Below are 11,878 nucleotides of genomic sequence, written 5' to 3'. Positions count from 1 at the left end.
AAATATTTTATAATATTATAGTAATATTATAGAACATCAGAAACTACAACAAATTGGGTTTAGCATATGACGTGTTGACCGACCGTAGTACGTGATTTAATGACTAATTTGCCAATTACATGAGTCGAACCTCTGGATGCCGTGGTTCGATGTTTTTAAAATACGAGTTTATTCTTTGATATCGATGTTCAAAGTCGCCATGTGCACCCAAGGATTGTGGATTATATTATATTATAATTATTGTTTTTTTTTAAAGAGCGCTTACATATTTTTTTCTGCTACATTTATCTGATTGTATTTTCGTTGCTAACACACTTTGTACGCGTTTGCAATGATTTTCTTATCAATAAAATGGAACCCCGAAATATTTGAAATAAGTCACAACCCTTGCACATGATGTGTTGTATCCGTACTGCTTGATTCCTGGCTTTGCACGTGACAATATGGCCGCAGGATAAAGAACATCACTCGTGAACACGACTTCCATACTTCACAACCTAAGGGCGAGGCCATTGGGTTCTGTCACATAATGTTATATAATATTATACACCGTAACTCCATAAGTTACAGGGTGCCGTAATTTTGTGGTATTGCGCTGGACATTTTCATCCTACCATATTAGGAAATGCGAATTCCAAATATGAAGCGATCACGCGCGTGAGCTTCCTCTAATAATAAAAACAAACATGTCAGCCCCCAGGGTTTGACTGGACTCCACACAAAGAAGTTCGCTAAAGCTGTTCTAAAGTTTTTGGATTTCGGCATTCCCATGACGTATCCTTGGGAGGAAAAGATGTATAATAATAAGGTTATTGCGAGGATACCGCAAAGTATGCACTCAGACAGTACGCCGTCGCATCGACATATTTATGTTGTAACGTCTGAGTGAACATACTCTTGTGACGTTTCATTATTTTCATGCAATCATTCACTACAGTATTCATTAGACAGCGTCAGTAGACGTAGGTGTCTACCATAACAGCGGAATGTTCACAGTATTCAGTATGCTTTACACTAATTGGGTTTTAACTATTTAGTTCATGTACACGTTGTAATGCACAGTCACATCGTGGTGCGAGAACTATACGTCAAATATAAACAATACAGACTTTAAAAGCGGAGTAGGAAACCGTTGGCCTGGAGCCGGGAGGGTTCCGTGCATGATTGATATGTATACATTGATATCAGAGATTATGTTAATTAACGACACTACATAATAGTATGTTTTTTTACAATCACACTCAGTATATTAATAACAATTGAATCATTGCTGCTTGGCAGAAAAAGTGTTTCCAATGCAGGTAGATGAATCAACAATTAGTATATTATATGGTGACGTCTTATCGAGCATCTTGAAGACAAACTATACGTAAGCACTCACTGGCGTTAGTTAACTTAATTGCAAGTATGAAAAAGAGTATCCTGTCATTAAATATGACTAACAAGTTGATTCACATACATCAAATTCCTTTAACAAAAACGTCTAGACGTGCCATCATGTATGGATACAGTTTCTTTATAGTCAATTAACTGCCATCATATAAAACAACTCAAAGACATTCAACTTTGCAAATGACTTTGCAATTCAGATAATCGTGCATGGTTGGTGTCATAGTAAATATTGAATTCGTTTTCGCTGACGCACTTATACGATTCTCCAAGAAAGACAAAAACACCGCCAGCTACTCACACTAAAATACGAGGCTTGTCTTTGAGATATTTAGTCGAGCCCCTATTCTGGCATTTACAGAACTGAGCAGCATTTTATATCTAGCAGGTTTCCGTGAGGATGTTATCAAATTGCTCTTAAAATCCGTTTTAAATGAGAAGTGTCTTCTTTCAAAATTAGCTTGTAATTTGCCACTGACTTGAATGGTCGGCTGCATATTTTCATAAAGCTAGGGAGGTTCGCATGCTCTCCTCGCTCAGTATATATATGCCTCATAGTTACATCAATGGAACGGAGGGATCGTCTGTATTTCAAAAATGTACGCTCTACAACTACTTCCAACTATCGTATTAACAATACTGCTGTTGGATGTTGAGGTCGAATGCAGGTATGTTAGTTAAGATCATCAATTCCTATTTTGTACGCTGTGTACTGTTCAGCTGCACGTCATGCTAGAAGCAGAAGTTCATCGTGGGTGTTAACTAAATTGCTAACACATTTATTAAAATTCACTGTGATATGTAGCATATGAGCAATTGATTGCGTTTTACAGATGAATATTCACTTGATGAACATATACTAATATCGTATGTAAATCACCGGTTGACCATCTTAGACTATGGTGCCATATGTTATATCACGTCCTCGTAGTACCACAATCACATCAGTGGTATTTCTATAATAACGATTAGGTCTTACAGCATCGTAACTGGGTATCCCCCACAAAACTTACTCATGTGTAGAATACACAAAAAACATATAACGCACAAGTGTATGAATCAGTAGTCAAGTCAATATAAGCAGAGGTATGTTTACGTTAATACCAAGCGTGCCTCATCTACTGTTATACCACAGTACTGTGCTGTTATTGTGTAACCAAGGAGGAAACACTCATAAATCAAACTAGGAGTAAGTGATACTGTCGATGTTAACAGCGAGGCATTATTTTGTCAAACGCCATTAACTAACGGTGCAATGTCACCCATTAAGTAACTGGACTACACATGAGCAAGTTTCAACAGTCGGATTGCATTGTGTATGTCATGGCATTATAATATAAGTCTTTAGTGTATACTCGTTATGCTGATATATGTTGATTGTTTGAAACGGCGGTGCTACAATACGTCTTCTTTTCACACTTCGGAGTGTGTTAACACGTTGAATGTTTGATGTATTAGCATGAATGATATAATTACCCAAACACAAAAAGAAATGACATACCATGTCATATCACTGCTAAGGATATAAAGCATGCCATAATTTTAAATAGAAGCTGAATAAATGTATCCAAACAGATACAGACATTGTCATCATGCGTAACTATTATGTTCTTCATCAATGAGGTGAACAAGAAATTGAAGACTTTTCTTTAAGTGTATTTACATTCTGTATAGTTAAGTTGCATAACATTGATACTTTGGAACTAGTCTGTGTGTGAACAATCGACACAGCTAGGAAACGCCAATATCACCCAATATGGTGGTGTAATATAAATCGGTGATAGCGTAGGTTAGTTTATTTTTCGATGTTTGGTTCAGTTGCTACTGGTAACCAGCCATGTTATACTATATACTGCTATGATAATCCTATACTTTAACCTATACTCGTGATTGACTGTCGGACTGACTGATTGACTGAGTATTTACGTTGTTAATATATCAATTTGAACTGCAATTCGACATAAAACTTAAGTCATCGTAATATAACTGACGTTACCAATCTACTTTCCGCACATTTAGCTTTTATACAAGATAAACTCGCATCAACACCTGATCGTTAATAATTTCGAAAACATTATTTATTTATTTATATATATATATTGTTTATAAGTTCAATAATACATTTACATATATGAATATGAATTTTGATTAGTGTGATCAAATATTGTTTTCCACAATTAAAGATAATAATAATAATGATATTATTACATGAAAGTTATATAATGTTGTAATAGATAGCAAATAGTGGCAAGTAAACTTTGTTCTTGCCTGTTTTACATCACTTTACCAACGTTAGTTGAGAATATTTCACTCTACAGTCGTCGTCTATCATAACCCCTGTGAATAATGATTATAGTAATAAAAACACTAATGAAGGGCAATTTAGATCATTTTCACATCGTAAACATTTTAATTATCATCTCATCATCTCAGTATTAAATTGTACTAATTAAGCCAAGCACGCACAGATTTGGCAGTTGCATAATAGTCTGAATGAATTGAAAGCGTTTGAGACACGTAGTTGAACGAGGCATCACGTTACATTTCCTACATAGACCATAACCACGATAACGGTATATTCAAAGAGCGAGCCAACCTACTTAACTACTAATATATATAATTCAGTTGTATTTGTCTAACGTGCAGTGAACCTAATGTAATGCACGGTGATGCACGTTAATAACAAGGGTCATTATGAGTTGGAATTAATGTGAATTTTATTCTGTATTTCTAGAAAGGAAATTATGCTTGAATATTGAAACAATGTAAAGACGCCAAGGGAGTATATGTCAGTTGGTAAAATGCACTCAATTTATTGAGTAATGTAAATTTGCCAAATGCCCACCATAAATAACATTTATTTGCACAATACTCATTTGTTAGTTGTCAGATTTATTGATATGACTCAAATCTTTGCAATATGTTTTCAGAATATTAGTAAACCTTTGTTCAACTGGTTTGGATTTTAAAATATGGAATCGCATACATGACATGTACATATGTTATATAATAAATAACACAAATTTAAAATATACGAACATATGTCATCGTTGAGTTACAGTTTTTTTTATTTTTAAATACGTGACAGTACATAAATATGATGAATTCCGATGGAATTACACCCGCGTTTACAATAATATTAGTCCATTTGCAATTCGGATAACAAAGGGAAAATAACGACGAGGTTGCGTAGACGTTTTTTTATTTCAAAATTAATTTAGGTTGCTAGTGTTGTGTGTCAGATATGTCATAAATCACACTATACCTTAATCGCCTTCAGGGTTTCCTCATATAATACAACGCTGTGTAGTGTTATGTTGTGTAGTGTTATGTTGTGTTGTTGGTGTTGTGTTTCATGTCGTATTCGTTAACATAAATGTATAACTTTAATCAACACCCATCAGAAATGTTATCAACTACAACACTTATAAATAAAAGATGTATAGTATATATTTCGTCCAGCACAATGATATGCGATCCGACGAAATAATATACAAAAACAACCCACAATGCTAGTACTCCGTAAATTTTTTCCAGATGTGGTTCTACATCGTAGAACTGAATACGGTATGTGCATGACTAAATTCTGGAATGTTGACAACGTGAATATTAAAACACAAAAAGTAAAACACTACTCGATTTAAAGCAACTGTGATTATAATTATACAACAACTCTTGATTTGTCCAACCTAAAGTATAATAACCATTCCTGGGTTTCTCTTGGCATGACTGAATCATAAATATATACATCAGAGACTGTGTGTTACTATTTATATTATTGTATGTTTCCATCGTATTGTGAAGTTTTCATCACGCTCGAGCTCATTTCAAAATATAAATTATTTTCACTGAAAACCTGTTTTTACATGTGATTAAGCGAAGTAAGTTGAACAAACTACGATAACTCTGAATTAAGTCCATTATATCTTTCGGTTTTTTAAATGAGTTGCAAGGAGATATAAATTAAGAATGACTAAATTCATCGGCTGGTCTCCGTTGTAACAACAATATGACACGAATGCGTTGCCCAGTAACCGTTCGCTCGATTACGTGGACAAGATAAAGATTTCAAAGAACAGTGTAACGTTGTGAGTGAATTAAAACTATTGAAAAAACGAACCACTTCAATTGTCAATTCTGATAACCTAAAAATAGACAAAGAACAACAACTGGCATTGAAGGCACGTGGTAGGTATTTCTACGTTCATTGATTTTATGACGTAAAATACATTTTTACGGATAACGAAACACCTCGCCGTCAACAATCAGTAGTATAATAAATACATATTTTGTATAATAATTTTAATCTATTTCAAGCTTCTGGTTCACACACATAGACAAATCAGACGCTCAACTTTCAACGGACAAAAAAATAATTCCATTCAATTGTGATTTCTGTTCAATGCAGATCTTGCGTATTGAGTAAAAGGTGCGGACCGAACGATTCGATTTTGAACTTGAACTTCTCATTATATATGTTGAAATGCTGATATTTGAGAAGGGAATATTGCATTGAGATACCTTTACTTCATCAGACTGTACTATAATCAATTGTGTATGGCACATTATTAAGAACAGAAATACTTTTGTTGTCACTAGTAAACTGTGACCTTTGTTTTTGTGTTTTACGTTCGATTTCACGCATGATGTGGGATATCTCAGGGAAGGAAAACGGTCTATTGTAGCTGAAATATTTTATTTTAATTTTTTTTTCAATTACGTCATCATTTACTAATCAGTATCACTCGTTTCACAGCGAGAGTCAATTCACTTATAGTAATGACAAATGTAACAAGCAGTAGCTTAACATGTCGAAGTGTAGACGTTCATTGACATCAGTTACGACAGTACTTCCCAGATATCGCACTGCTTATACTCTATTTCATGTAGTTGAATGCACAATCGCGCTTTAGACAAGTCAATTAAATATATCTTATTCGCAGTACGATACGCGCTGAACCGGTCACACTGCATTTTCTGGATCAAAACTAGAGTTGTTCTACTTCACACTAGGAGCGAACCGATTATTTAAATCAATCACGTGGTTTAGGTATTTTCAGAGACAGATAAAATCATTCATGATTATATTATGGCGCGTGACCAAGATGATCAATAATTATTATCAGTTATTATAGAATTAACATTATTTACATTGTCACACAGTCAGAGATAGGTAATACTTAATCTGCCATAGCGAACATCATTAAAGGACTATTCATTGCGACAGATTAACAGCAGCGCGATCAATCATCACCTTTTTAAATTTACCTCATTACCTGACAACTCCAGTGGTGACCCGGACATATAATGGTATACACAAATCACGTTTACATATATAATCGTCGTGTACTATTCTATAAATTAGACGGTAGTTTAGGCCATGATATGAAATATTAGATTATAATTGGAGTAAATTGTGTGTTTATCGTCGGTATTTACTGTTATGAGCATGTTAATTAAGTCCTGATATCGAAATTCCATTTGTAATTAGTGTACCTATATCGTAACCTCATATGTTAAATTGAGAATATCGTTTAAATTAGTGGCAATTGAAATCACGTGCGAAATTTATTAACATATAGAACCGTAATTTTACAACTAGTGAGATTAGTACAATGCTACATTCAGTCGGTCCACTTGTTATCAATTGGAAGGCTGCTCATGCTAGATTTGAAACTCGGTTTGTGTAATTGTATATATGTATGTGTGTAATATGCTTGTAGTTTATCTTAATCCAAAAAAATTCAAAAACGAAGAATACAACATTTATACGCGTCAACTTACTCGCTATATAAGTATCGTTATGTAGCAGACAGTTTTGCATAGTGTGAGATGTATACTACCACATGTTCCGAGGCTAACCTCTCCCTGCCTTGTGCATCATGCATATATATTTCATTTCATAGCATGTGGTGTTTCGCCAGACATACGTACTAAATAAACACAAGCGATATGCATAAGATACAAGCATCATAAAAATAAATAAAATACGAGCATCATATAAAAAAACATATTGTATATTGAATCTCACAGTTGGGCGTCTCTTCTCATTACTAGATACGCACAATTGCTCTATAATGCAATGACACAGCAAGACTATGACAAGGATCTGAGACCAGTTGCTGGAGGTATGATAATGGCATTTGTTACAATATACTTTGATTGCAATCTATTCACATCATTCATGTGTCGAAATACAATATAATGCGTATTGTTACGCTGTACTGTCATGATTCATACTTTATAAATTCATTTGGGTTCATTTTACTGTAATGTGAATAAAAAGAGCAAGCAAAAACTTGTCGGTAATTTACTTGTTAAGCTTAAGTGCTCGCAGGTTGACCAAAGTGTTGAAATGCTTTCGTTCAATTCTGCGTCCGAAATGCAATTACAATTGCAAATGTTTGAAACACGTGCATTTTTGACGTCTTTTTGTCTCAAGAATAAAACTACTTGTTTTCTACTTTAGAAGGGAACTGTTATGATTCTCCAAGACATGCTGACGGACCCAACTGAGTTTAGTTCAATATGTTAATACTGTATTGGGTCATAGGGTATTTTTATAAAAAAAATATTGTGAGCACTGACAAGAAAATTAAAAGAACGCCGAAATAACATTATTTTGTGTTTCCCTTGTGTCAGTGGTGCTGGATATCGTTGTAACATGTGAATGGCTTAGTATCATGAGATCTGACTTTTTCATCATGTCTTGGCGTGGATTAAAGAATTGATAACATGCTGTGTCAATTGTACAAGCTGACATTAATAATCGCTTCCGTCTTTCTCCACTTTCTTCGTCTAGGCCCTCCTGTCAATATATCAGTGTTCATGTTCGTTACTAGCATTCATTCCCTGTCAGAAATATCAATGGTGAGTTCATTATTCAAAAAGTACAAGTGTGCGTCATACTATGGTGTGTTGAACTATTGAATAATTATTTGTTTGATAATTTATTATTTGCATTGACGTCATACTGTTGTCATAATGTATATCTGTCTCGTATCCACTCACTTTATTTATGAATTTTCATATTTCCAAATACGCCTCTAGCAGTTTTACTTTATGCATGAAAATTATATTTCTATCATAGCTTCAGTTATTATTTTTTAGCCTAGGTGAAGTATTTCGTTTACATCTGTACCGTCGTCTGTAAGTAAGTACTTCACAATAAATTGAGTACTGACATTTCCCAGTACATGAAGTATCTCTTGCCAACAACTCCGACTCTACTTATACATGGGTGCGGTGAACTCAAAACTGTTTTCTCAAAAAACGTGATAAATGCAGATGCTGATATTCTAAATATTCTTTTCATTTCCATCTGCTGCATATATGTATATTCGTGTAGGTTTATACCTCATTTAAACGCCCCTCCACACCTGTTCATCAGTGAATATTAATCCATCAGTCGTCAGCGATCTGTGCAGCTAAGATAGTTGGAGTGATTACGTGCTCTGTGAAATACTTGTTCATACATATTACATATACATTATTTGTATAAAATACAATTTGCGAATTTTAGTATTAGACATACATTTGTAATAAGCTCTATGTTACTGTGTAATTTGGTGAAGTATTCGGTACTCATTATGTGAAACACTCGTATTTGTATTTCTTATAGAGTAACTTTAAAATTCAGTAAGGTAGCAATATTTAATCGTTTTTATTTTTCTCGTACTCCGCTAAATATGAGAGAGTTTCACAGAACACAAATATAATAAGAACTACACGGGAACTCACGTGCACATGACTTGTCAAATGAAATCATTATTATTCTCACAACTGTGCGTTGGGTGGTGTTGATGTGTAATTTGTTTCTCGGCATTCATAGTAAATCATAATAAAATAAGTAACTGTAGATTTTCAATTTATTAGGGTTTTGCGAAGACAAATTACACGTCTAAAACTTTCTCAAACTTCAATTCCACAGCTTAGCTGTATGTTATGAATATTGAAGTATTTACTGTATTGTTAAATCAGACTTTCTGTTAAATTTATTCTATAATTTGAGAGACGACATGCTACTTCAATCATCGAGTATACGTATTCAATACCTTGTCACTCAGCAGACTTTAAATATATGCTTTTTTTACTAACCGTGACCCCACTCTGGCAGAAATTGTTAATACGAAATACGATATTACACTGTTTCCTGGTGTGACGTCGCCTCCCAGCTTTTCTACCGGCCATACACTCAGAGGGCAAAGCAATTTCAAACACATATACATATAGATTTAAACGTATTCCTTTTGTGGTTTATCTGTGGCAGGATATTAATCCTCTTTAATGGGAGATTGTCAGGACGCTGTTCAATCGATCTGTAGTGGCAGATGTAATATGAACGACTGCTTCTCCGACTGCCTCTTAGAACATGGAAGCGAGATATCGGAAATCAAAATCTAAATTAAAATAACGTTTTAGAAGTTCTATACTGTGTATAATCATTCAGCAAGTACATTAGGGTACAGTAGCTCAGGTGGGCTATCCTCCCTCGGGATTTCCGCTATAAATGACATAAATACTAAATATCTGAAAGTGAACAGCAGATTTAGATTCAGGTGGAATGTTTGATTACAATATTTATATATTCTAAAGCAGATACTTTAAAGGTTACAAAAACTATAAATATATAAACAATATAAATTCCAATCACAGTTTTAGCTAATACGTTAGTTCAAGGGTGGCTCTTTTACTATTTCTTAACAAGAAATGGTCCGAATGATGCATGCCAAATTGCCGTTGAAAACATCTGCAAATTCGTACTCAAAAGACAATATTAATTGGAGTCCTAGAAAAAGCAGACTCTGAATGTCTGCGATTGAGTGAAATCTTCTCCCAATGGATCATATACGTCGACCTTATTTTCTAAGTATGTAATTACTTTTAAAGCTATTCGGCGATGCCTTGAAATGTTGTTGGTGCCTGCTCTAAGGTGGAGCAATGGCATTTACCTGTACCAATTCAAACAATGTAGTCGGACGACCGTATCAGGATAATACGACCTCCAATATATAATTACTTTCAATCCCATTAAAACCGTATAGTGAAGTGTTAACCGTGGCACAGTGGTGAAATAGACCATATGATAAGCGAACTATCTGCACTGAATGTGTCTCTTCCTTCTGAGGTCAATGAGAGAACATGCAGGAATCCAGTAATATATAAGTATCACATTTTCTCTAATGGCATGAATGCAAGAACGGGTTTTGACGTAGCGGTATGCCCATTTCATACATTGAATATTTGACCCACGTACTAATAAGTTCGCACACGCACTGGCTGCAACTTATGATTAGAGAATCTTTCAAGATATATAGTTGGAGATATAACATTGTCTTCATACTATGTATAGTAGTAGTATATTCAGTCAAAACTACGACACCTAGAATGTATAAGGTCACTAGCTACAAAGCGTGTCAGGTTCCGTGTAAATTACCAGACATAAATCTGTGCAACTATTGCGTACATGTGTTTGCCTTCTTCAGTTGAAGTGTCTTGAAAAATCCTCTTCTCCGACGCAAGTGATCTGTGACATTGGATACACGGGTCTTTGAGTTCTCGTTTGTTGATAATATACTACCATGTTTACCATGACACCACTGTTAAAACATATATTATTTACGGAACACGTAAAAGTAAATACCCGACTGTTGAAATACCCAGTCATTAAATCGTTCACTGTTCCGTGATAGTGAGCACCGCTGCTCGCCTATACAAATATGTCATTAATCAAAAGAATTTCAATAATTCAAACCAATGTGGTGACATTAATCAACTCCAGGTACTCGGCGTAAACCGTATGTGCACTCACACGATTAGTACTTGGAGCTAATTTAAGATTTCGTCTGTTTTATGTTTTTGTATCCGCCGAGCCATTACGCTAGTTTGCATCCTGTGTCTGGTCGGACATGTCTAATCTAAGACCACGGGTATCAAACAGCGATTTTTTTAATTAGTATGAGCTTTGTCGGGCTTCTAGCTAGTGGGGACAAACGTAGACTTCTATGAAGTAGTAAGCATAATCCCTGACCAGAAGGGTTTGTGACGTCACGATATGTAATATACGTCACTAATGCAATGGCACAGAGGCCTTGGGAATTACGATAGGATAGGTTTTCTTGAATTAGCTTCGTGGTTGGCCGAATAGTGTGTGATGAAATAGTGCGTTACGGGTTAAACGCATTGTTTTAAATTACCCGGTCCTTTGAAGTGTGTGAAGTAATCAACTTGACAAGAAAATAACCTATTTTATCAAGCAACTGTGAGTAATTCTAATAGGTCAGACACACTGACTCTACGTATAAGTTCCGAAACTAGGTGGTCCTGAAATGGATGATTTCTCGTTCACTGCGAGATCTCGCGTAATGTATAAAAGGCGCGTATCGGACGTCAGCCACAAACATTTTAAATTGAATTGTTTTTTTATAGTTCAATGTCGAACTGTTTGTTTTCAATGGGAATATAGTGTTGCGATACACTTACTTCATCA

General features: G+C 34.9%; 1 protein-coding gene across 1 annotated transcript in view; it reads left to right on the top strand.

Annotated features, from left to right (window-relative positions):
* Positions 1-1,986: 1,986 nt before the first annotated feature.
* Positions 1,987-11,878, top strand: part of LOC102805561 (glycine receptor subunit alphaZ1-like) — a 28,646-nt gene continuing 18,754 nt past the window's right edge. The window contains exons 1-3 of the mRNA XM_078013762.2: positions 1,987-2,057; positions 7,423-7,517; positions 8,192-8,259. Coding sequence (XP_077869888.2) covers positions 1,987-2,057; positions 7,423-7,517; positions 8,192-8,259 — 234 coding nt within the window. The remainder of the gene's footprint in view (positions 2,058-7,422; positions 7,518-8,191; positions 8,260-11,878) is intronic.

This window comes from Saccoglossus kowalevskii, chromosome 3 (genome assembly GCF_978046115.1).
Source record: "Saccoglossus kowalevskii chromosome 3, keSacKowa6.1, whole genome shotgun sequence".
Classification (NCBI taxonomy): Eukaryota; Metazoa; Hemichordata; class Enteropneusta; family Harrimaniidae; genus Saccoglossus; species Saccoglossus kowalevskii.
This window is presented reverse-complemented; position numbering and strand designations above follow the sequence as displayed.